This window comes from Bos javanicus, chromosome 22, assembly GCF_032452875.1.
Source record: "Bos javanicus breed banteng chromosome 22, ARS-OSU_banteng_1.0, whole genome shotgun sequence".
NCBI lineage: Eukaryota > Metazoa > Chordata > Mammalia > Artiodactyla > Bovidae > Bos > Bos javanicus.
Window position 1 is genome coordinate 44,662,689 of NC_083889.1, and position 27,621 is coordinate 44,690,309.

A 27,621-nucleotide genomic window follows, 5' to 3' on the forward strand; every position below is an offset into this window, starting at 1 on the left:
CAACCCCATAGAGGGCAGTCCACCAGGCTCCCCCATCTCTGGGATTCTCCTGGCAAGAACACTGGAGTGGGTTGCCATTTCCTTCTCCAATGCATGAAAGTGAAAAAATAAAGTGAAGTCACTCAGTCGTGTCCGACTCCTAGCAACCCCATGGACTGCAGCCTACCAGGCTTCTCCGTCCATGGGATTTTCCAGGCAAGAGTACTGGAGTGGGGTGCCATTGCCTTCTGCACATAGATACTACGTGGTTAATACGGACCTTAGATAATCTCTAGCCAGGATGGTCTCATGTTTCAACTTGTGTGCCAGCTTCGACTGCCTGTTAAGGGTTGTCTAAACTTCCTTTTGAAGAAGAATTCTTATAATATAACTGTACTTACAGGCATGAGTGCTCTGCTTGGTTAGTGATGTCTGTCTTGGGCTTTGGTTGCAGGGATGTGACGTGTATACTATGTATCTGGTAGCTTAGTTGGTAAAGAATCTGCCTGCAATGCAGGAGACTGGATTTTGGTCCTGGGTTGGGAAGATTCCTTGGAGAAGGAAATAGCAACCCACTCCAGTATTCTTGCCTGGGAAATCACATGGACAGAGGAGCCTGGAGGGCTGCAGTCCATGGGGTTTCAAGAGTCAGACATGACTTAGCAACCAAACCACCACCACCACCATTCCTACAGGTATGAGGGAGTCATTTTACCTTTTGGTGAATTGAGGTTGGAGAGGTCAGAAGGATTGCTCAAAGATAAAGTGACAGCCCAGAAATAAACCCTCACATATAGTCAAATAATTTTCTGCAAAGTGCTAAGACTATTCATTCAGGGTGAGAAGAGTCTTTGCAACAAATGGTGCTGGGAAAACTGTATATGCACATGAAAAAGAATGAAATTGAACCGTTACCTTACTCTATATAAAAATGAAGTCAAAATGGATCAAAGACAGAGCTAAAACTGAAAAACAGATAAAATATAGGGGATGATGATGTTGGACTTGGCAATGCTTTCTTGGAGAGGACACCAAAAACATAGGCAACAAAGAGAAAAATAGTTAACTTGTATTACATCAAAATTAAAAACTTTTATGCATTACAGGATGCTATCAACAGAGTGAAAAGGCAACCACAGAATGGGAGAAAATATTTACAAATCATATATTTGATAGGTAATATCTAGAACATATGGAGAAGTCCTACAACTTAATAGCAAAAAGCTCAAGTAACCTGATTAGAAAATGGGCAAGCAACTTAAATAGACTTTCTTCTAAAGAAGATGTACAGATGGCCAATAAGCATATGAAAGGATGCTAAACATCAGTATTCATTAGTGAAATGCAAATCAAAATCACAGTGAACTATCACCTCAGACCCATTTGGATGGCTGTTGTTTAAAAAAAAAAAAACCCAGAAAATAATACGTGTTTGTAAGTAAATGGAGAAATTAGAACCCTTGTGCATTGCTGGAAGGAATATAAAATGATACAGCTGCTGTGGAAAACAGTGATGTTTCCTCAAAAATTAAAAACAGAATTACTATATATATCCAGCTATTCTACTTGTGGATATATACTCTGAAGAATTGAAAGCAGAGACTCAAGTGTTTGTACACTTATGTTCATGGCAGCATTATTGTAATAGCCCAAATGTGTCAGCAGCCCACATGTCCATCGATGGATGAATGGATTAAAAAAATGTAGTGTATACATACAATGGAATATTATTCACCCTTAAAAAAATTGTGACACTTGCTATACGTAACATGTATGAACCTTGAAGGCATGCTGAGTGAAATAAGTCAGTCACATAATAACTAATACTGTATAATTCCACTTATAGGAGATATCTAGAGTAGTCAAAATCATGGAAATAGAGAGTACAATGGTGGTTGCCATGGGCTAGGGGGAGGGAGGAATTTGGAATTATTTTTTAATGAGTATGAAGTTTCAGTTTGGGAAGATGAAAAATGTTCAGGAGATGGATGGTAGTGATGGTTATACAATAATGTGCATGAACTTAGTGTCTTTGAACTGTACACTTAAAATGGTAAATTTTATGTTGTACATTTCATAATAATAAGAAACCAGGGACATGACAGAGATTAACTTTCTAGTTCTCAGATGTGATTGTTGCTTTGCTTGCTGTCACAGTTCTATTTATTCAGTATATTTTGTGGAGTGTCACTATGTGCCAGGCAGTGTTCTAGGTGTTGGAAATTGGTTGTTGTTGTTCAGTCGCTAAGCCATGTCCAACTCTTTGTGACCCCATGGACTGCAGCATGCCAGGCTTCCCTGTCCTTCGCTCTCTCCTGGAGTTTGCTCAAATTTATGTCCGTTGAGTCGGTGATGCTATCTAACCATCTCATCCTCTGTTGTCCCCTTCTCCTCCTGTCCTCAGTCTTTCCCTCTGTTAAGGTCTTCTCCAGTGAGTTGGCTCTTCTCATCAGGTGGCCAGAGTATTGGAGCTTCAGCTTTAACATCAGTCCTTCCAATGAATATTCAGGGTTGATTTCCTTTAGATTGACTTTAGTTGGATCTTTCTGCAAGAAGACTCTCAAGAAGCTTCTCCAGCACCACAATTTGAAAGTATCCATTCTTTAGCGCTCAGCCTTCTTTTTGGTTCTGCTCTCTCACATCCATGCATGACTACTAGAAAAACCATAGCTTTGACTACACAGGCCTTTGTTGGCAAAGTACACTGTCTAGGTTTGTCATAACTTTCTTTCCAAGGAACAAATGTCTTTTAATTTCATGACTGTAGTCACTGTCCACTTTTCACTTTCATGCATTGGAGAAGGAAATGGCAACCCACTCCAGTGTTCTTGCCTGGAGAATCCCAGGGACGGTGGAGCCTGGTGGGCTGCCATCTATGGGGTTGCATAGAGTCGGACACGACTGAAGCGACTTAGCAGCAGCAGCAGCAGCAGCAGCAGTCACTGTCCACAGTGAAATGAAGTGAAGAAAATTATTCATAGGCAAGGCATTATCAGTTGTTTCCAATGCTTTAAGTGGATGAGGTAATATGAAAACTGAGAATTGACCACTGTTCTTATCAAGATCACTGATGACCTCAAGAAAAAAGAGTTAAGAACTCTTTCGGAGAAATGATAGGGGGGAAAACTTGATTCTAATTGAAGTCCATTGTCTTACACAACTTTTTAAAGAAATTCTGCTGAAAAGGAGGATGGAGAGAAATGGGGACAGGAGGTAGAGGGGGAAGTAGGGATCGAGAGAAGGTGTTTCTGAGATGAAAGATATGACAACTCATTTGTCTCCTGATGGATATGACTTGGTGCAGAAAGCACTGCTGGAGTGGTGTCCTCAGATAGGAGAGAGGCGATGAGATTTGGTACACAAGAGGAGGGGCTGCCATAGATAGGCATGTGAACAGGGGGCCCAGCATTATAGGAGGGATGGTCCAAGTTCCTGGGTAGTTGAGGTGGCAGCACGTCAAGGAAGCTCTCTTCTACAGCTTCAGTTTTCTGGGTGAGATGAGTAGGAAGCCCATTGCTGAAATTAAGGATGGAGGAAGGAGTTGCTGGAACTTTGAAGAAAGAGAAGGTATGAAGTATTTGCTAAGGAGCCTAGAAGATGAATATATCAAATCAGGAAAGAATGTTATCACTCTAGAAGAGGCTGAGAGAATAGGGGTTTTTTGCTCTTAAAGACCTTGGATTCCAGAGTGCACAGTGAAGGAATTTTGGGCATTTGAGTGGGGAGAGAGATGTATTCTGACGAAGGGACAGAGCTGTGGTGAGAGTAGAACCTCATGTAAGTCATCAGAAGAGATCACTTGGATAGTTTTTTCTTCTCCCCCTGTCTTTCTTTTTCTTATTTTTTTCCCCTTTTCATTTTTTCCTCTCTTCCCCTGCTCTCCTTTTCTCTCCCCCTCCCCCTCTTCTCTCCGCTTTTCAGCTTTGAGACACTAAGGAGAATCTGCTATTGAATTTATTTTCTATAACTGGCTGACACATTAAAAAACAATAGTGTGAATACAGATCTCCTTTTCTTCATTGGGATGGGGTAAGGGCATTAAGCAAATCATCCAATTCTTTAAGAATACTGATAATGAGGTGGTGAGAAGAAATTTCTGTTTTTTTTTTTTTTCATTGAAAAAAAACATTGCCCGTGACCATGTTGGAATAATGGCCTGTTTTAAGTGTGAGCGTTGTGGGATTTTCCTTGGCATAGTCAAACAAAATCATGCAAAACTTTCAGTGCTTGCAAAGTGCTTCCTTATTAATTGCTTGTGTTTAGTTAACGTTTTTTGATTTTCTCTCTTTTTTAGCCTTGGGGACTGATGGTTAAGAAACAGAAGGAAATTGACACACATGGAAGTGTTTTTTTCTTTTGCTGTTGTCCCAGTTTCTAGGTGGTTTCAGAGGGACTGTAGGTGTAAATTGGCCTAGTTTGATAGTCAGTTCTCATGTAAAACAATTTCTGAATTGTTTAACAGGCAGATTATAGGTAATTTTCACATACAAAAATAAGACAAAAAAATTAGCTTCTGTTTCCCATGTGTTTAGTATTTCAAGAGCAAATTTACAACTCAGAGCAATTTGAACTTTAGCTCCATTTGTGAAGTTTACATTTTTAGGCATATCTCACTTTATATCAAAGATGATATGCTGGTAGTTTAATTTCCCTATATAAACAATTTTATGCCTTTTAATTGCAGTTGGTTAGGTGTTTGTATTAAGAATGTTTCATGGACATGTTTTCCATAAGCATGTATTCATGCTTTAAACTTTTATTTGTTCATTCATACAATATCTATTTCCTGAGAGGTGATTAACCACGAAAAGATGGCTACAGACAGAGTTAAAAGAGCACAAGATGAAAGGGGACCCTTAAATGTGATTGTGGCAGGAGGAGACCTTCTCAGCAATGAGCCCTGAAGCTGTCGTTTTATTTATATTCCTCTCTGGAATCACATGAGCGTGTGGGAAGATGTGCAAAACTGCATGCATCAGAGATGGGATCATCAGAGAACATCAGGGATGTTCGTATTGACTAGCAGTACAATTATGCTTTAGACTCAGACCAACCTGGGATTCCAGTCTGAGCTCTTTCATTTATTTGCAGTGGGACGTCTAGTCAGCTGCCCAACCAAGCCTTGAGTTTTCTCATCTGTAAAGTGAGGGCAATAATATTGCTTCCTGTAGTGCTGCTATGAAGAATAAATGAGATAATGAATATGTAGCATTTAGTACAGGGGCTCATCAACTTGGGGGAACAGTTTTGCCTTCCAAGGAGGCATTTGGCAATGTCTTAAGACATTTTTGATTGACCTGTCTTGTTTGGGTGGAGAACTGTTATTGATCTCTAGTGAGTAGAGGCCAGAGATGCTACTAAACATCCTGTGATGTGTAGGACATGCTCCCCCCGCCCCATAGCCATTATTTGGTCCAAAATGTTAATAGTGCTGGTGTTGAGGAACCTGATTTCAACAGAAAGCCTGGCTTGGAGAAAAGGCTTCAAAAATGTTGCTTCTCATCATCATCATGATCATCATTTGTTAACACAGAAAATTTCAGTTCATCACTAGTTTTTTTTTTTTTTTTCCCCTTGAATATGTTTCCTGCTCTCTTCCCTTCCTAACCTTGGTAGATGTATTTATCTCTTTACTTCAAGCCTAGACTTCTGTCCTAGTCTTTTCAAATACTTCCCCAAATGTCTTCTGATATACACACTCAAATCAGACTAAGGTTTCTTAATTATTTATCTCCTGTCCTTCTTTGACCCTTATTGTTGAGTAAGTGTGGTGGGTAAGTGTATGTTCTAGAGTCAGCTTCCGCGGGGTTGAAATTGAAGCACCACCACCACTTGCTAGAGGTGTACCTGAGACAGAATAATTTTCTGTGTCTCAGTTTTCTCATTTATAAAACAGGGATTATATTGTACCTTCTCATAGGATTGTTGTGAGCATTAAATGAAATGAGCCGTGTAAAGCTCTTGGCTGAATACCTGGCACAAAGAAGGTGCTTCGTATATATTATTTCATGAGCAAATAGAAACCACACTAGATTATTTTGCTTTTTCATCTCTGTGTGGTTGGACTTTTGTTTAAATTCATGAGAGATAAGCTGTTTTGATAAGTAATCAGTAACACAGAAAGGTCTCTACTGAGTAATCAGGTAGGAGAAGTATAGGAATCCTGCAGTGTCCAGTACAGATACCTACTTTGAAATGTGGGCTATGTGAATTGGGATGTTCTTTAAGTGTGACATAGTGAGTTCCAAAAAAAAAAAAAAAAAGATTGTAAAGTATGTCAGCAGTTTAATTGAAGAATAGTTGATTCAAAATATTATGTTAGTTTCAGTGTGTATATCATAATGATTTAATATTTTTTCAGATTATGCTTTATTATAGGTTATTACAAGATAATGATTATACCTGTGCTATGTAGCATATCCTTGTTGCTTATCTTTTTCATGCATAGCAGTTTGTGTCTGTTAATCCAAGGCTTCTTTAATGGAGGTGTGTCTGCCAGAATCAGAGTGCCCTATTGCAACGGAGATGTCCCTTACCTGTTACTGGCACAGTGTGGATATAGTCTTGACTAGGAAAGAATGGTAGCCTATCTCTGAGCCCCACTCAATTGGCCTATTCAGTGAAGTACAAAACAGGGGGCATGTGGATGATTTTGAGCTCTCTTTGAAATTTGAAATTATTTGAAGAAAATATTTTCTGTTTAAATCTTAAATGTATCTGGAGAGTAATTTCAAAGGTGGCTGCCTTTGTTTCCAAAATAGAAGGTGTTGAGCTTCTGTGGGAGTTGCTGTTCTCTGCTGCTTTTGTGATTACTCCAGTGATCTGGAATAAAAATGTGTAGTTTTCATACACACGCACACAAAATCACTTTCTACTTAATTGATTGCATTTGGGGGTAATCTTGTTTTATAGGCTGGATACTCCACTGCCTTTTAAAGACTTGTTGGAACCAGTGTACTGTGCAGTCCAAATGTTCTCATGTGGTTATTTTTAATACAGTATGCTCTCCCATTTGATACCTTTTTTGAGGTCTAAGGTGTGAAGTGATTAATTCTATTTAAAGATGAAAATCAATGGCAACTGTGTTCATGATATGGCTCTGCAGGTGTTGATCTCTTCATTTGTATTTGAAAGTTTCTACATGGTACTTAAGAATTCAGTTGTCAGGCTGAAAAATTGACAAATGAGATGGTAATCTATTATAAATAAGTCCTTGAATTTGGAAAGATAGGGCAGCAATCTCAAGATTATAAAGTTGCAAATAAAAATTGCTTCAGGCCAAAAGGTTTGTTTTATGATGGTCTCTGGTGTTTCTACTTTATAGACATTTTGGAAAATGCAGACAAGTTTATCAAAGAAAATTTAAAAAGATTAAAAAAAAATTCTCTTCCATTTAGTGGTCATTATTGTTTATGTTTTGATGCTTTTCTTTTTGGTCTTTTTCTGTGCATATGACCTGTCACAGATGTGGAGTCATGTTTTACTCATTTAGCAAATATATATTGAATTCTTACTGGGTAGCAGGCACTGGATTCGACACTGAGGATACAGTGGTGCCTGAGACTGACCTGCTTCAACTGGCCTACATAGTAAACAAATCATTTACAGTTTAGCATATTGAGGGATTTGATGGGGGAAATACAGGGTGCTGTGGGAGCAATGAAGTACCCTTGAAAAATTAAATCTAGGGGAAACTAGTTGATCTGTTGCCTCCTGAATATTTTAGAAACAGCCTCCTGTTTATTGTGACTTCTTTATTTACTACATTTTTCTGCCATTCTGATTCTACTACAATCCCTCTATTCTGCCCTATTCTTATACCCAGTCCACTGGCAAAAAAAGGACTTTCTTCTTTCAAATCATTTTCTTTCCTGAGATCAAATGAGATTCTTTAACAAACAGTTGAAATCGGCTCAGCTTGACCCATTGGGAGGGATAGTTTCCTTTGTAATATCATTGTTACTATATCAGAACTTCTGGACTTTGGTAGTGAAAACACTATAAACTGTATTTTTTGTGGGGAACAAGAGACGTTTGAGAGAAAGACGTTTGAGGCGAAAATTTTCTGAGCAACCTGGTTTGTTATGTTTTCTTTTGCTTTGCTTTCCTTTTGTTATTTGTTTTCCTAATAAATTTACCTCAAGCTCAGTAGCTTTAAGCAAGAGTCTCCAACAGGTTACAGTCAGTGTGCAACCTGGGGCTGTGATCTCATCTGAATGCTTGACTAGGGGAGGATCTGCTTCCAAGCTCACCCATGAGGTTGCTGGCAGGATTTTCAGCTCCTTGCAGGCTGTTGGACTGAAGGTCTCAGTTCTGTATGGGCTGTTGCAGGAGGTTGTCCTTGCTTCCTTGCCATTTGGGCCTTTCCATTGGGCAGCTCACATGTGGCAGCTGGCTTCCCTCAAAGTGAATATGTAAGAGACATCAAGAGAGAGGATACAAACAAGGTACAGTCTTTAATAACATAATCTCAGATGTGACATCCTGTCTCTTTTGCTATACTTTATTCATTAGAAGAAAGTTGATAAGTGCAGCCTGTACTCAAGGGGAGGGAATTACACAGGACATGCATAACATATTAGGAGTTGGGAGTCATTGGGAACCATTTTTAAAAGCTTCTTCTCAGCTTCTTTAATGGTTCTCTCCAAACTGATATTCCCACTGAATTTCCTCATTTTATGTTCCTCTAGCACTCTCTGGTGGCTCAGACAGTATAGAATCTGCCTGCAATGCAGGAGGCATAGGTTTGATCCCTGGGTCAGGAAGATCTCCTGGAGGAGGAAATGGCAACCCGTTCCAGTATTGCCTGGGAAATCCCATGGACAGAGGAACCTGGTGGGCCATAGTCCATGGGCTTGAGTTGGACATGACTTAGCAACTAAACAACAGTAAACCATTATTGTCATTACTGGACTGCCTTTCATCAATAGCCTGTAAACCCGGAGGACAGGAATAAGCCTATCTGTCTTATTTATGGCTATGTCCCTATGCTTAAGTTTGTGGCACAAAATTATGTTCAGTACACATATGTTGCCAAGTTCTTTCTCCTGCTGGGTCTCCTGGACCCTACCCTGTTTGCTTGACCCTGGCCAAGTACCCTTGATCTTAGATCCAGTTCTTGCTTCTCTTCCCACTCCTTCAGATTCAGTGTTTGAGGTGTTCCTTTGGCCCCAGAGCTTACTTCTCTTTGCCTCCATTCTCCTTTTCTTGTCCCCTTTCCACACCTAGCCCTGCCTCCAGGGTCATGGCCTCCTTTTTACAGGAAGAGAGTTTGGAGTCTCTTTCCCAGAGGGAAATATTTTGGGGAGACATTTCTTTGTTATGGGCAGATATATCGTGATAACTTTGGAAATGTCCTGGGTCTCCTCCCTTAATGTAGGTACCAAGGAAGAATGCCCAGGGATGACTGGTTTCATCTAATTTGAAAAAGGTAAAATATGAAGGTGACATTCTTAGTATTAAATAAATGCACAGTTAGAGTTTGGGAAGGCTTCCCTTGTGGCTCAGCTGGTAAAGAATCCGCCTGCAATGTGGGAGACATGGGTTCAATCCCTGGGTTGGGAAGATCCCCTGGAGAAGGGAAAGGCTACCCACTCCAGTATTCTGGCCTAGAGAATTCCATGGACTGTATAATCCAGGGGGTCACAAAGAGTCGGACATGACTGAGCAACTTGCACTTTCACTGGAGTTTGGGAGACTCCAGGTCTTCACACTTAATGATAACTATTATTACATTGAAACTGACAGAGTTCACTGTTAAATAAAAGAGAAAACTGAGACTAGTCATTTTCAAAAGGCATGTAGAAATAGGAACTTCCCTTATTATGTTGGTGATTGTGACCTTTGCTCTGCTGATGTCTCCTATTTTTTACTCTTAATTTAAAACTTCCTGGTTTACTGTCTTTTTTTCCCTCCTGCTTCACAGAAGCCTTTTTAAAAATAAAGGTTGCTATTTTTGATGTGGACCAGTTTTTAAAATCTCTGTTGAATATATTACAATGTTGCTTCCATTTTATGTTTTAGTCTTTTGGCCACGAGGAATTGAGCCAGCACCCTGTGCACCAGAAGGCAGAGTCTTAACCACTGGATCACCAGGGGAGTTCCCAGAAGCTGTTTTAGGAAGGCGTTTAGTAGTGGAGTACGAATAGCAGGGATTACGGAATTAGGCTGCTTAGCTCTTATCAGTTTCATAACCTTGGGAAAATTTCTGTCAGCTTTCTCGCCTATAAAATAGAGGTAATGATGCAACCTATCTTTAAGGAGAGGAATTAATGAAATGATCTACTCAAAGCACTTTATACATGGCCTGGCATGCAGTAAGCACTGAAGTTTTAGCTTTGTTTATTGTTTGAAAACAAATACTGAATGACCTTTGCACTGAAGTGGGGACATGAGATGTGAACTTGACTGAGTACGTGATTACTTCAAAAGACTGAAACTGGGCAACTCTGCTTTAGACCAAAAGTCAGGAAACTAGGCCCCAGGGGCCAAATCAGTACCACCTCCTGTCTTCATACAGCCCACTAGCAAAATGGATTTTTCATTTTTAAATGATTGGAAAAGGTCCAAAGAATAGTATTTCAGAAAACTGCCTGAAATACAAATGCCTATTAAGTTTATAAAATAAATTAAAAGCAAATGAAATTTAACAAAAATTAGTTAAAAATAAAGTATATACAGTAGATACATTCGTTTAGGCATGTTCTCTGGCTGCTTCATGCTACAATAACCAAGTTGAATAGTTGCAGCAGACTATCTGGTTGACAAGGAGTAAATATTTACTATCTGGCTCTTTACAGAAAAACTTTGCTGACTCTTGCTTTAGACCGGTATGCTACTGTCTGTGTGAAGCACAAAGTTGGGAGGGGAGAGTGAGAGGGGGAAGGTGAAAACTTTGGGGTTAATCTCCTGTTGAGTCTTAAATATGCTTTCACGCTATGGTGATGTCCCCAGTTATTCATATCTTATACTCAAATTTAGGAAGTAACAAATTTCAAGGTTGAATAGACTACATTACTTTAAAATTTCCTCCTCTTTTTAGTTGATATAAAATGACTCTGTATTAAAATAGCAAGTTATTGAATCTACTTCTTTTAAAATAATACACAATTATTAGTCTGATATATAGTTTTTTGGTGTTAATATTTCAGTGTGATTTCCATGTAATTTTATGGGATCATTATGAATAAAATGTATTAGTTAAATGTCCATTTTAATATTAGGCTGAAAAATGTGGATGAAATGCTGGCCTGGTGCATAAAGTAGACTTGCAGTAAATGAAGTTGCTTTCACAGTTATCATATGAAATAATTTGGAAGGCACTTGCAAAGTCAGTTTTAAAACTACAGTACAATATTGTAAAGTAAAAAAAAAAAAAAACTATAGTAAATTGGAACACTAAAAGAAATTTATATTCCATGTTGTCAAAGTGCAACACAAGTATTAAGTAGAATTGACATAGTATTAATAGCTGACTTCATATAAATTAGAATTTAATTTTCAGTTGCTGAATAATGATGTGAATTTTCTCTCCTATTTCACATTTATTTTTCTTTATATTAACCTGTCATGCCTCATGTGGTGGCTAACATGTGGTCAGTCAAATATAGGTTATATGTAGCCTTGTAAATTATAAGTTGGTAGCTTAGGGTATGATGTTTAACAGATTATAGCTGGTTTCTGTCTCCTGTTCTGCTGTGTGATCTTGCTCCAATGTTGTTAGCTTCAGTTTCCTCATTTGTGCAATGGGTACCTTAGTAGAACTGGTATCATCAAGTTGATGTGATGATTAAATGAGAAAACATATGTTAAGAACTTGATAATAGTGCCTGAAATACAGTAAAAGCTTATTGAGTGATAGATGTATAGTTAGGATATAATTATCCTTAGCAATATTATTTAATATAACTAATGTTGATCAGTATAATTTGAATGTCCTGCCATCAGTGGGAATATCATGAGTCTCACCTGTTTGGAGTCATGCTGCAGCTTGTAACTTGTATAAGTTCAGTTCAGTCACTCAGTCATGTCCGACTCTTTGTGACCCCATGAATTGCAGCACTCCAGGCCTCCCTGTCCATCACCAACTCCCGGAGTTCACCCAAACCCTTGTCCATTGAGTTGGTGATGCCATCCAGCCATTTCATCCTCTGTTGTCCCCTTCTCCTCCTGCCCCCAATCCCTCCCAGCATCAGAGTCTTTTCCAATGAGTCAACTCTTTGCATGAGGTGGCCTAAGTATTGGAGTTTCAGCTTTAGTATCAGTCCTTCCAAAGAAGGACTTGTAACTTGTATAGTCCTTAGAATTTGAAAGCATGAAATACCTCCTAGCCAGAGAAGTCTTCAGCTCATTTCCTTGGCTAGTAACTCTCTTACCCATCAAAAGAATCACATTCATGTTCCTCTCATTTTGGCATCTTGCCAAATCTCCATTGTTGTTGTTCAGTCAACAACTGAACATTGTTGTTGTTAAGTTGTGTCCAACTCTTTGCAATCCCATGGACTGCAGCACACCAGTCTTCCCTGTCTTTCACTATCTCCTGGAGTTTGCTCAAACTCATGTCCATTGAGTCAGTGATGCTGTCCAACCATCTCATCCTACTTCGCCCTCTTCTCCTCATGCCTCAGTCTTTCCCAGCATCAGCTTCTTTTCTAGTGAGTTGGCTCTTTGCATCAGTTGGCCAAGTATTGAAGCTTCAGCTTTAGCATCAGTTCTTCCGATAAATATTCAGGGTTGATTTCCTTTAGGATTGACTGGTTTGATTTCCTTGCAGTCCAAGGGATTCTCAAGAGTCTTCTTCAGCACCACAGTTCAAAAGCCTCAATTCTTTGGTGCTCAGCCTCCTTTATGGTTCAACTCTCACATCTGTGCATAACTATTGGAAAAACCGTATCTTTGACTATATAGATCTTTGTCAGTAAAGTGATGTCTCTGCTTTTTAATAGGCTGTCTAGTTTTGTCATAGCTTTTCATTCAAGGAGCAAGCATCTTTTAATTTTGTGACTGCAGTCACCATCTGCAGTGATTTTGGAGCCCCTTATTTTGGGCATCTTGCCAAATCCCCATAATTCACACAGATTCCTACACTGCAAAGGATGGCATGCTTCATGGGAGACCCCAGGACTTAGTGGCATGGAAACTCCTTAGTACTTGCCCAGTTTCCTCAAACAATGCCAAACACAGAAAATGATAATGTTCTATGTTACTCTAGAGTGAGCAGCTGGAAGTTGCTTGTGGCTAGAGATGCTTGGATGAGATGGTGGTGAGGGAATAAATGACTTATTAGCAGAGTGGTAACCCATCTGTGGCTATGCCATAGCATAGGGTTAGGAAGCTCCTTCTCTGAGCAGAGTCTGGGTGCATTGATGTCAGGCAAGTTTGCCTATCTGGGAAGGGGATATTGGATAGGTGGTAGCAGTTATACCTGAGCCCTTGGCGGGTAAGATAGAGATGTGAGAATGTGCTACCTCAGTAAAGAGTGATCCCCCTTCTATGGCTACTGAGGTTTCTAGAGTGTTGCACATGGTCGTGCTGTGTGTGTGTGTGTGTGTGTGTGTGTGTGTGTGCATGTGGTTATATGTAGTATAGAAATAAATGAAGTTGAACCAAAGGACAAGAAACAGAGGCTATTTATTCAGAGCTTGCTATAGCAAGGAAGGCAGCCACCATCACTTACATTTGACAGAGGGTCTTAGCGGCAGTTGGTACAGTGGGAAAGCTCTCTGGTGAAAAAGGGAAGCCTTCAGGTATATATGATTTAATTGTAGGTTGTTGGCATGGGCAAGCAGGCCAACTAGAAGCAAGGCATCTTATGTGATTGATTCACGGGAGAATATTTTGGCTTCCTCACATTGGTCCTGAGTTGGAAGCACAACTTAAAAATAGGGAAGCTAGCAGTCATTGTCCGAATCCTGACTGTTGCAGGCTGCAGCAGATTTTGGGGTCAAAGTTCTGTTTGTCATGACCATGTTCATTTGTATATTCATTCTCACAGTCCTCTCTTTTCATCATTCTTTTGTTTTTGAGTGATTGACCACTCCAGGACAGATTACAGATCCAGACTGTCACTTGTCAGAGATTATCCAGTTGTCTCCACAGTCAACTGTAGTGTTGCAGTATCTTCTTGGCCTTTTTGTTGCTGTATTCATATTGCAGTCATTTGACCATTTGACAAAAACGAGAATAATTAATAGTGCCATTTAAGTTGCTTCAGAACCAGGTACTCCAGTTGCTCAACTCCGGCTAAAAATTTTATAGGCCATCAGGGTCAACCTTGGACAGCCGAGTAACTTGTTTCTTGAAGGTAGTGTTTGCCTCTCCTACCTTTTCTTTTCGTTGATCCAAGTATAGCAAGCAGCAGTAGCAATTGCACAGACACCATGTGATCAGCCAGCAAGAAATGTGGAGCAATGCAGTTGTCTCTCACTGTTTGTGCCAATGAATTGAGACTAATCCATATTCATCTAGGTCAGAAGTGGTAGTATTAATAACTTCTGCCAGAGTTAGTCATTAATTTCTTGTAGGTATTTCTGTTTGTAAGATTCCCATCATTGGGAACATTGCTCTGATTATTTGCATAAACAGTGAGTCAGTCATTTCACCCTGAATAATCAAAAGTGACCTCATTTTGGAGCTCATGCCCAGCCTCAGTGAATTATAGAAGTAGAGTCTCTGTGCCTGGACAGGTCTTGGACTATTATTCCTGAAGTATGTGAGGTATTAGTTTGAGGCAAATGTTAATAGCATCAGGTATCTTGGGTGCAAAAGGAGTAGTATCCAGGAGGTGCTCTTGGATATATAGAACAAGATGAATTTTTCACAACATGAGATCAGATCCAAAGCATCACATAATTGGCTTTCATATTTGGATCTATGAAAGTCTCCTTCAGGTGACATTTGAACCATTTTTCTAGGAAATTTGTTGAATTCAAATGTGAAATTACCCAGGATTGAATCAACAGATTGTAATAATTAGTTCTTTTTTCTGGGAGAGAGAGTCATTAGCAAAGTCACAGATTGATTTAAGGTCATTTGGCCACATAGATGAAAGTGGAAATGCCATTGACTATAATTCCCTATAGTCTCATTTGATGAGAATGGAATTGACTAAAGGACTGCATCATGGGTAACCAGTGTTAGGTGGGGCATCCAGGAATCAATAAGATTGAGATAGCATCTGCTGTTTGGATTAATCTAAGAATGATTGTTTTCTGACCTAACAATTGTGAAGAGGAAAGAAAAGAGAAAAGGTGCTGTTTTGGGTGGAAAAAGGCAGGAATCTATAGAAAATGAGAATGATTATAAGGAGGCAGGTGATAAAACAGGAATTGGGGCAGTGCCTTGAGTAGAAACTCTCTCCTTTCTGAGGTCATCAGCTTGTTCTAAAACCCCTGGGCATCTTTCTAAAAATTGGCTCCTTTTAGAGGATCTCTGACAGTTTTCAATTTGAGGTCTCCCTATTCGAGTAGTTCTTTGGAATTCTGCTTTCCTAGTTGTGAAGCGTGAACCTAGGCATTGACTCCTTGGAGTTTCACTGCTGGATTTGTCGTTGACAGTACCTCCTAATGTCTCTTCCAGCAAGGTTAAAGGGCAGTTTTTCTCTCATGTTTCTTCCAGTTGACAAATCTCAAGATCATGAAAAGGCTGTTTAGAAAGATGTTGTAAAAAGGGAGCCTTAATGTATTGGTAATAGGGCTGAGTACATTGCAGTATTTTGCCATGTATTTGTGTAGCAAGATAAAATCTAGTATTTTAAATGAAATCCCTCAGCACAAATATTCACAGAAGAATAGCTAGTGTAAACCCAAGGGAGTGGACTACATGGTCTTAGGGCTAGTGGGAGTACCTTTGGCCAAGGTGAAAAAGCCATTGTTAATGTTCTTTAATTCCTGAATAATTATTCAGGAAATTATTTTTCATTCTATTCTAAAACTCTCTTATAGTTTCTTTTCATCTTTTCTTGGCATGACTGAATTATGGTCCAATCTAATTTTATTGGAAAAGTTTTGGTTATGGCTTTTAGAAGATTTTACATTTTCAGGCCTTTCATTTTTTTTACTCTCAGGTTTATTGTGGAAAGAGAGATACTGTAGGGCCTTTTCTCGGACAGTCCAATTAGCCTTTGCTATTCAGGATTTAAATCCAACAAACATGTGTACAGGTTGATAAAAGTCTAGTAACCCTGAGTCATATGCACACAAAAGAATTCTAAATTATTCTATGAATGGTTGCTGGTCTTGTCTGGATTTAGGAAAACCCTTAATTATAGTTATTTAGGTTCAAGGTTTAAATTCTGTGGTTTCTTGAATACCAGGCTCATGGGCAGGATGGATCTTTAGACACAGCTGGCATCTCAGAGTCTTAGGGGAGTCGTTGAGAAAAGGTGAAGGCTCTGAACAAGGGGAAGAGAAGTTGACGGACGTGCAAAAGAAGAAAGATGAGAAGGCTTGGGGGTGAGTAGGTACTAAACATATGGAGGCAACTGGAAGACACAGAGGAGGAGGATTTACTAGGGAAATGAGTCTAGTTTGTGGTTGCTCAAGATTGTTAAGGGCTTCCCTTGTGGCTCAGTGATAATCTGACTGCCAGTGTAAAGACACAGGAGAGGTGGGTTCGATCCCTGGGTCAGGAAGATCTCCTGGAGAAAGAAATGGCAATCCACTCCAGTATTTTTGCTTTGGAAATTCCATGGACAGAGGAGCTTTTGGCTACAGTCCATGGGTCACAAAGAGTCTGTGTGACTGAACAACAACTAAGATTATTAAATTGTTCATTAGCTTTGGCCAAAGGATCTTTTAGTGAAGCGATTTTTGAATCAGAATTTTGTTTGGTGGCCTCTGCCTATCAATAAAAGGTGGTGCTTATCGAGCCTGAGAAATCTTATTCCTCCCTTTTTTCCCCTAAAGTGAAAGTGAGTGTTAGTCATTCAGTCATGTCCAACTCTTTGTGACTCCTTGGACTGTGGCCCACCAGGCTCCTCTGTCCATGGAATTTTCCAAGCAAGAATGGTGGAGTGGGTAGTCATTCCCTTCTCCAAGGGATCTTTCTGACCCAGGGATCGAATCCAGGTCTCCTGCATTGCAGGCAGATTCTTTATTGTCTCAGTCACCAGGGAAGCCCTCCGGTACCTCTCAAAAACCAATTTTGCTTAAGTCAGATATTCTCTAGATTGTCCATTAAAGGTGTTTTTAGTGAAATTAGGTGAGATAGATGCAAGAATTAGGATTTTAATGCGAGTAGATACATAAGAATCAGGAGTTTTCCCTGGCAGAGGAGATGGCTTAGATGACCTCATGAGAGCTGGCAACAGTTATTGGAAGTGATGCTTGTACACTTAACATCTTGGACCCTCAACCTGATAGTTGTCTCCTTTCAAAAGTGGTTGACAGAGTGAGAGGCAGGGTTGGTTGAGATGAAGGGGGTCAAAAGCTACCAACTTCCAATTATAAGATAATTTAAGTCCTGAAATGTAATGTACAGCATGGTGACTGTTGTTAATTATAGTATTGTGTACTTGAATATTTTAGGAGAGTAGACCTTAAGAGTTCTCATTGTAAGAAAAAATGATTCATGGGTGGTGATAGATGTTAACTAGACTTTTGTAGTGATCATTCTGCAATGTATACAAATATTGAATCATTATATTGTACGCCTGAAGCTAACATAATGTTATATGTCAATTATGTCTCAATTAAAAACAAACCCCACCCTGCAAACAAAACAAAGCAAAACAAAAACCAAACCAACAACAACAAAAACACAGACCTGACAATCTGTGCCCGCCTAGCAGGCAAACCAGAGAGAATGCTCTTTCTGGATTAAAACCAAGCTCTCAGGAGAAAAATTATAGACGGAAGGAGAACTTTATCTGGTTTTATTGGTGACTCACAGAAAAACTTGCCCGAATGGATACTGGTGTGATGAGAACCACAGAATCACCAGTCTGTGAGCGTGGCTCAAGCAGCAGGGTTATCGGGGCCTGTCTTAAGATTGGTGCATAAATTGCCTGTGTTCTATACCTTGCGATTGTTTTTCTGATAAACACTTTTTAGATAGTATAACACAAAATAGAAAGACAGAAGAGAAAGAGGGATGAAAAGGAATGATCTGATTCCTCCAAACAAATGGAAACTGATACCAAAGCCTAGTTACTACCAAAGAGAGAATAGTCAAGTAGCCCAGTACAAAGAGAGGCATGCTCAGACCCAGTGCTGACCGACCAGCTAATACAGACTTGTCAAGCGGGGAGTAAGGAGGCACAGGGGACTTTCTTGGGTTCCATATCTGGGAATCAGCAAACATTTTATGTAAAGAGGTCAGGTATTTTAGGCTTTGCAGGTCGGATAGTTCATATAACTACATGAAAGCAAGCATAGGTAATATGTAAATGTATAGGAGCATCAGTGTTCCAATACAGGTTTATTTATGGACACTGAAATTTCAATTTTAAAATATTTTTTATATGTCATGAAATAATTTTTCTTGGTTCTTTTCTAAACACTAAAACAATGTGAAAACTATACTACTTATAGGCCATACAAAAATGGGTGATGGGTCAGATTTGGCCCTTGGGCCATAGTTAGCCAGTCTCTGCTCAAGGAAGAATGGTTAGGAAATAGTCATACGAGTGTAACAGAGCAACAGCCGCAACTAAAAAAAAAATGGCAGCCGGTAATTGACTAAACTCTTAGGTCAGAGTACTGAATGTCAGGCATTGTTTTATGTACTTCATGTAAATTAATTAATTTACTTTCTTGATAACAATGAAGTACGTGCCATTATTATTCCCGTTGCTCAGATGAGGAAACAGACTCTGAGAGGGGCTTAGTGAGTGGTGAAATCCTGGCAGTTTCCCTCCAGAGTCCCTGGCCGCATTATGAACTCTTTTGGCCACCAAGACACAGTATCACAGCCCCATGGAAGTGAGTGGGGGCTCACTCAGTGAAGAATACAGGCAGCACTAGATGCCTGGGGTCCCGCTGACACCCTGCTGCCAAGGGTCCTGACCCCTGAGATCATGGCTGATATCTGATGTTTATCTTGTTTAAACTTTTAATGTTAAAATGACACTTATTCTTTTTCTTCTGAATGCAAAGGCAACACACACAAGCTCATTATGAAATTTTGGGAAATTATAGAGAAACTCAGAAAATAGAACCTTTTGGGTCTTGTCATCCAGAGAGTATATCCTCCCTTGTCTTTCTCCCACACTGGTATTTTATGTACATTTTTACAGCTTTATTGAGATATAATTTACATACAATATAATTCACTCATTTAAAGAGTACAACTCAATGGTTTTTGGTATATTACATTATTAATTTTTAAAAATTGTGGTAAATATCCATCACATAGAATTTGCCATTTTAACCACCTTTAAATATATAACTCAATGGCAGTAATTATAGCCACAGTGTCAGGCAACCATTACCACTATTTCCCATATCTTTTTATTACCCTAAATAGAAACTCTGTAACTATTAAGCAGCAAATACTCACTCTCCTTCTTCTTCAAGCTTCTAGTAACCTCTGATCTACTTCCTGTCCGTCTATATTTGCATGTTCTAGATATTTCATGTAAGTGGAATCATATAGTATTTGTCCTTTTGTATTTTGCTTATCCACTTACACTGTTTTCAAGTTTTCATCCATGTTGTAGCATGTATCAGATGTTCATGTTGCTTTGGAGTATATTGTGAAAGTGTTTCCGGTATGCCAGGGGCTAGACATTGAAGGTAGGCTAATTCTTATAAACCGCACTAAGGAGTTTGGATTTAGTTCTGCAGGCAAAGAAGGAACAGTGAAGGCTTTTTCTTTCTTTCTTTTTTTTAAATAGGAGAATGATGTGATGAAGTTTCTGTTTCAGAAAGCACACCCTGACCCAGGCAGGGAAGAGGCTTGGGACAGGGCCTGTTGGGAAGCCCCAGTTGTCAGACCTGGGTAAATGTCAGCGTTGCACACGGTGTTCATAAAAGCACGTGCTCCTCGGCCCCACCTCACAAGTCCTTGTCAGCGGGCTTAGAGGAGACCAAGAAACCTGCATTTTAAACTGTGTTCCAGTTGGTTCCTATGCAGGTAGTTCTTGGACTTTGAGAAGTACTGGACTAAAGGTTAGAAGACTAATTTGTCATTTTGCCTAATTTTATTTTAAAAATTGCATTGATAGAGAAATGCTTTTCTATTTAAAGTGAAGCAAAAGTCATTGTGTAGTTTCACCTTTTTTTCAATACAAAGAATACTGACACCCTGGGACTACATTTGACAGGAATATGTGATGTTGCAGTGTCATTGCCTAAAGACTTCTGCCTTACACTGTATAAATTCTCGTTTTCATTAATTCAGTTGTGTTCATCTCGCTTGTACCAACTTGCGGAGAAGGCAATGGCACCCCACTCCAGTACTCTTGCCTGGAAAATCCCATGGACGGAGGAGCCTGGTGGGCTGCAGTCCATGGTGTTGCTCAGAGTTGGATACGACTGAGCGACTTCACTTTCACTTTTCACTTTCATACATTGGAGAAGGAAATGGCAACCCACTCCAGTGTTCTTGCCTGGAGAATCCCAGGGACGGGGGAGCCTGGTGGGCTGCCGTCTATGGGGTCGCACAGAGTTGGACACGACTGAAGCAACTTAGCAGCAGCAGCAGCAGTACCAACTTGAGTTTTAAGCTGCTTTGAATAAGAAGCCTTCTTCACCTTTCCCTCCGATACCCTGTGATGTTTGACGCCACTTGGTGGTCCTGAGTACTTGATTAATTGATTTCAAAACAAAGGCTTAACTTCTAAGGTGGAAATATTGTATGTTTATTTTTCATTCTGTGGATGACTTGTTCAAGTTGAAATTCAGCAAATCTGTTTTCATTGTAAAATTATGGCCATTTTTGTTCATCAGGAGTTTATCCTAAAGTTTGATTAACTTAATATACTTCTCACTATAGTCTTTTCTATTATGCTCTGCTGTTACTCTACTCTTTAATATATTGCCATCCACAGATTCAATTCTTTGTTTTCCTCTGTATCATAAAAGTATCATGAAGAAATGATGTTCATTATACTGCCATGTAGAATAACCACTCTTTATTTCTGTATGTGACTGTCCTAAAGACAGATTGCAACTCTCCTGTTTATGTCTTCCAAAGGAGACCAGACCATGAAAAAACTACATCCTGTGTTGGATGTGTCTGCCAATTTCTGGGCAGATTTTCAAGACACTAGAAGACTCAGGCTCAAAACCCCAAGAAAGGCTGCGCTGTAAATAAGGAGGAGCTTCCTGCCAGCTGTTGGACAGAGCTTCCAGAGCAGGGTTCCTCTACTCCAGTAGGACAGATGTTCTCAAGGGAGGAGGATGGCATCTGTCAGGAAGAGCTCACTGTCAATCTCCTTGCAGATGCAAATAGCTAATTGTCCTTGCTGAATAGACTTGCATGTCATTGTTCCTGCATTTTCCTAGGAGAAAAAAAATAATTTGAGGCACTCTGAAGGCACTCACAAAACAGGAGCAGGCTCTGAGAGTTTAACCATCACCAAAATCAGTAATTCAGAGTTGCAGAAACAGGTTGTGGCTTGTTTATCCCTGGTGTCTTTCATTCCCCAAGAGGGGTTTGCGCCTGCCCTTAGGGGAAGAGGGCTGCTTTACCTGAGGATCTGGGTTCTGGATCTTGGGAAAAGCAACATCTTGGAATGGAAATTGTGACAAGCCCTGGTTTCTTTCTCTATCTCCCTTCCTCACTCCCTCTCTTCCTTCCTGTCTCTCTGCCCTCCCAATGTGCTAGCAGAACCTAGATGTATTTTTCTGGTTTGGTTCTTTTTTTTCCTAATCTCTAAAGCAGGAGGTTGAACCAGATGATCTCCAAACACTTAATGTCCTTCCTTGATTCCCTGGTAACTTGGTCCATACGTCTTTCTTCATGTGTTTACCCTGGTTCTGGTCAACCAGTGTCCTTCCATCTGTTTGACAGGAGATATTTTGTCTTATTTGAACTCTACTGAATCTCCAGACAGAGGATTGGCTGGGCTTTAAAGTTCTGTCTATCTCATTTGAAATATAACACTTTCCTTTTTGTAGAAGTAGTGTGTGTAATTGAAACAGATTTTTTTTTTTTTTGGAGAACCTTTAATTCTCAAATGTGAGCCGTGACTTGGAGCCAGCATTGTGGGAGCAATATTGAGGATAACAAGGAAGCTCTGCTGTTATTTCAGATCTTAGTGTTTCCTGGGTTGTACCCTGAATCCCTCTTGTGTGTATGATTTATGATGCATTTCTTAGGGAAAAATACAGAAGACCATCCTAATGGGGATGGCCTCTCTCCCTTTAGCAACAGGCACCATCTCTACTGCTCTGGTTGGCTTGCTGGACCATCTGCTCTCACTGATGGTACTGGTTCACTTCTTGATGTCCTGTGAGTCTCCCATGGTCCAGTGGCCCCAGCTTCAGATCAAACTTAGTGTTTTTGTTGCTTTCAATTTCTTATGTCTTTTAGTTAAATTCCTCTTGAAACATAGACAATTGAGTCTTACATTTTGAGTTCTGTTGATCTCTGTTGGAGACCTTGAGTTAATCTCCATCACTTTCATTTTTGAAATTTTCTCTCCCGCAACCCACTCCAGTACTCTTGCCAGGAAAATTCCATGGATGGAGGAGCCTTATAGGCTACAGTCCATGGGGTTGCAAAGAGTCCGACATGACTGAGTGACTTCACTTTTCTTACTGGTCTAAGTCAAATATGCTATTGTTTTGTTCTGCTTTCAATTCTGTTTCCTAAATATTAAGGATCCTGTGCTTATTTCTCTTACAGACTGTTTTTGCCTGGTTGGTTGGATTTCCTTTGAGAAGGCATCATCTATTCTTCCCTGTGTTTCATGTCAGCCTTTGATGTCCTTGCCTCTCATGACATCTCTAACCTGTGAATATGCCTTTATTTCACCCCATTGTCCTCTTTCTTCACCTTCTCTACTCTGTTCTGGGTCAGCAGCTGCTTTGCTATCTCTTTCTGCCTATAATTTGTCTACAGAATCCATTCTACATCTATAGCATGGCTGACAAGACTTTTCACTATCAACCTGTAGATTCCTCTCCAGCGTGTTTCCCTTTTCCTTTTAGCTCATTCATCTATCTCCAATCTTACAACCTCTGACATGCAAGGATCTTTTCTGTCTCGTGCTTCTGTTTGCATGATTATCATAAGCCTTGATCAGCCCATTTCCCTCTTTTCTGACTGGCAAGCTCTTATTCACTGATGCAATGGACATGAACTTGGGAAAACTTCAGAAGATGGTAAGGGACATGGAGGGCCTAATGTACTGCAGTCCATGTAGTTGCAAAGAGTTGGATACGACTGGCTGACTGAACAACACCAACAAGGTTTTTATTCATCCTTCAGTACTTAACCCTTATATTGCCTCTTCATTTCTGGACTGAATCCCTTTCTCCTTGGAGCTCCCATGACATACTGTTTTTAGCCCTGGAGATCTAGCCTTACATTGTATCATCATTACTTGCCTCTGTTCTCCTCATTAGACTATATGCTCCTAGAAGGCAAAAGCCAAGCTTAGTTTCTTTATTATAGAGGACTCAGGACCTCTCATAGAGCTTGGAGAAGTGTCAGGGGCTCTTTGGAAGAGTTTTATTACCAGAGAGGATAGGGTAATCCTGACTCACCACTTATGAACTAGATGGCCTTGGGCAGGTCACTTCATCTGTAAAAGCCTTGATTTCCTGATCTGTTCAATGGGAATAAGAACATGTACACTGCATGTTGGTTATAAAGATTAGAGACAACAGAGCAGTTCAGAGAGTATCTGGTGCAGGGCAGCTCATTGTGTTATTTGTGTGAATAATCAAGTGGTGTTGCTCTTTGATTACTTTCTCTAATATCCTTATTTTTCTAGGCTTTTCTTTTTCATTTTAATTTTTTTCCCCAATCTCATTTCTGAGCTGTATATTCTTGGCTTCAGTTAGCGTGTTCATTTGTGGGAGGTTGATGAGAAGTGGAGAAAGGAAAAGGAAATTGAAAAACTGCCTTCATTTGGACAGTAAGGATCCAATTTTAACTTGACAGTTGCTCTGTGATAGACTCCCCAGTCTGGTTAGATTCACAAGGCATGATGATAATGTGGTGGAGTTTTTAGCAAATATTCTAGAAATTGGCACACATGCACATCTTTGCAGATGCACGCACACGTGTACACATGTTGAAATAAATTTCTACCAAGTGAGTTAGCCCCTTGTCAAGTGTCATCTTAGGCCATCCACCTTCCCAGAATGTTATTGCTCAACATTTCTTTCATCTCTTCTTTCAGAGCTGCATATTCTTTAGAATGCCTCAGTGATCATAAGCCAAGGTTAATAAAACACTAATAATCATTACCTAAGGTATTGAATCCTTATAAGGAGTCAGGTGGTATATTAAATGCTTTACAATTTAATATGGATTTAATATGCATTTACGTAGATTATCTCATTTCACCCTCATAACAAACTCACGGGGCAGGTACCATCATTCCATGTTATAGATGAGGGTAGCAGAGCTTGAAGAGGCTAGAGGTTTGTCCACATCCAGAGTTACTAAGTGTCAGGAGTTGAGATGTGAACCAAGACTTTAGTTCCCATGGCCTAAGTTACCATCCTGACTGGACATCTACAACACATTTAAGGGATATAGTTACTTTTTGGAAACCAAGGTATGTCTGGCCCTAAGTAACCTAGGTGTTTGCTGTATTATGTAAGCTAGATTGAAATATAGTTTAAATCTGTTAACTATTTCATACACTTGGCTGTGGACCCAAAAAAGAAAAAATCCGGGAAGACCACCACTTTAGATGATTCCCATTTAAATGTGTCACAGTGCCTCTTTGGAGAAGGCAATGGCACCCCACTCCAGTACTCTTGCCTAAAAATCCCATGGACAGAGGAGCCTGGTGGGCTGCAGTCCATGGGGTCGCTAAGAGTCGGACAGGACTGAGCGACTTCACTTTCACTTTTCACTTTCATGCATTGGAGAAGGAAATGGCAACCCACTCCAGTGTTCTTGCCTGGAGAATCCCAGGGACGGGGGAGCCTGGTGGGCTGCCGTCTATGGGGTCGCACATAGTCGGACACGACGGAAGCGACTTAGCAGCAGCATCAGCCGTGCCTCTTTTACCTTATGCTAATTTGGAAGTTTAAAAGAATGTGTATGAAAAGTAATACAACAACCACTATGAAAATTATTCTGTTTTTTGTGTTTTATAATAAAAACCTCACATAAGAGAAGAAGGTCTGGCTGGTGTTTGGACCAGTTTTAGTAGAAATACTGTTTGATTTATCAAGAACCTGTGCCATAGATGTTTTTTGTTCTCATGTTTGAGATGAGGAACTTGAGGATTAGTAAGGTTCAAGGTTACTCCAACAGTAAACTACTTTTTCTGGCTCTAAAACCCATGCTTGCTTCACTGGATGACAAATCAGCCCAGCAAAGATTTATTCTTTTGTAATCAGGATCCATTTCTCCCTTTTCTGTCCTCAGCCAGCATCAGGACTTGTCTTTATCCATTATTTGCAGAATTAGGGCAGAAGAAGTCTTATGGAGGAAGAAACTTTATATAGATCATGGTTTAATGTGGCAGGTTGGTGCCTGAGAGTAGAACCAGGCACACATGGGGTGGGGACTGTAAATGAAATGGACTCTGGAAAGTGATTTCCCTGGTGCTTGCAATATTTATTTATAATTAAAAAATGACATTGTGGGACATGATATATTTGATCCCTAAGATCAGTCAGTCATTCCACTGAATGTAATGGCTCATTAAAGTTTGACAATGGAATATGAAATCAAGTGTTCTTAAATGACCGTTGATCTTCAGTTATCCTTAGGAATGTTTTCTGCCTGTTCAGAGTGTGAGAAGTGGCATTCCCTGTGAGATCTGCCTTGGAAAGCCAGGGCTGCAGTGGCCCCATGTTTCTTGTGGATATACATGGGTAGCAGAGGAGCCAGGAGACTAGGACTCGATTCAAGATGGTCACACTGAAGAGGTGTGGGTTCCAGCTTCAGTGAACCTGGGCAAATACAGGCTGTGAAGGTGGAAAATGCAGCTCTGGGGTCATACTGTCTGAGTTCAAATCCTAGCTCACACACCTAACCAGCTGGGCAGCCTTGTGAAGTTCCTTTACTTCTTGAAGCACATCAGCTCAAATGGGAATAGTGATGGCCCCTGTGTGGTGGGAAGGCTTTTGTGAGGTCTTTGGGAAATAGGGACAGAGTCTGGTTTCTAACAAGCTCCTAGTGCAGTTTGCTATTACTGTGTGTCTGAGGCTATGTGCACTGGAGTGGGGAGGGTGTTGCCAAGGTGCTTGTAGCCCGTTGACTTTACACAAGGGAAGATTTCGTGTAGGCCCGTGGACCAGCTGGTTTCATATTGCTGGTGAGCTAAGCATGTTTTTTTTTCTTCTCATTTTTAAATGTGTAGCCTGTGGCTGCATTCTCACTACAATGACAGAAAGAGTTAAGAGGTTACAACAAAGAATATTTGGCCTGCAAAGCTAAAATATTCACTATCTGACCATTCACAGAAGAACTTACTGAGCCCTGATTTAGTGCCCAAGACAGACATCGGCTCCACTGTTTACTAGCTGTGTCATCTGAGAAAAGTTACTTTTTCTCTTTTAGCCTCAGTTTTCTCTTCAGTAAAGTGAGGGAAGTGATATATACCCAGCATAGGAAAATTAAATGAAGTCAGTTATATATAAAGAGTTGAGCATGGTACCTGGAACATCATAAGAGCTCCATAAACTGCTGCCCTGATATTCCATATTCAGAGAATAGTGTGAGGTCATGTTGGCTAGAGTTGGTCAGGGCTGGCTTCTCTGAGGAGGTAGAACTTATTCAGGCCACTAAATCAAGTGGAGAAAGTTTAGAATCTGAGTGAGAAGATACAGGAAAGGAAGGAAAAGTCAGAAAAAAGGTCTCATGTGTGAGTAAATGCTCAGCTAATGTAGGTGAATGAATGACAGGGTGTAGGCATATGCCAACTAGATGCCTACTTAGACTCCAAACCAGATCTTAGCCAAGGACTCAATCCACTCACATGAGTTCACTGACCCCTGTCAGTGAGGCTAATGCTCAGATGGACTTCACCCAGGCCACTTTATTGCAGGCCTTGGTACATAAATTCATTACTGTTTTCTGATGCTGTTTGACATGTGCTTAGGCATGTGCCTAGGAAAAATATATTCGAGAAGTTAGATCTGTTGTTTCAAAGAATAACCTTCAGAGAATTCCAAATGTGATGATTAGTGATTTTGAAGTCTCCCTCTGCTTTGAATCTCTCCTGCCCCCATTAAAAATAATCTGTCATTGATTGTACAGAGTGGCCATTGTCTTTTACAACCAGCTTGGGTTTGATTCTTTAAGAGGTGGGAAACAGCAGGAGCTAATGGCCTTGGTTTTTCAGCCCTGCTGATTGTGCTGGGTTTCAAGGCTGTCTGAGTCACTGGGCTTCTGTCTATGGCCTCACTAATTGGGTGTAATCAAGATGCTCCTGAGGAATTTCAGAGACCGGTGTGGCCCTGTCCAGTCTGATTCATCAGCTCCCCTGTGGTAAGTATAGTGCTGGAGCAGATGGAACAATTTTGGAGTCTTCTCAGCAGTGTGAGTGTGGTCCCAAAGGTT

The 27,621-nt window shown here is 40.2% G+C and overlaps 1 protein-coding gene across 10 annotated transcripts in view; it reads left to right on the top strand.

Annotated features, from left to right (window-relative positions):
- ERC2 (ELKS/RAB6-interacting/CAST family member 2) overlaps window positions 1-27,621 on the top strand; it is a 993,593-nt gene that overhangs the window by 91,780 nt on the left and 874,192 nt on the right. The window contains exon 1 of one of the 10 annotated variants that reach the window (XM_061396634.1): window positions 159-27,600. The exons of the other annotated variants lie outside the window; for them this stretch is intronic. Coding sequence (XP_061252618.1) covers window positions 27,571-27,600 — 30 coding nt within the window. The 5' untranslated portion in view covers window positions 159-27,570. Of the gene's footprint in view, window positions 1-158; window positions 27,601-27,621 lie in introns of those variants that run through there. 10 annotated transcript variants of the gene reach the window in all.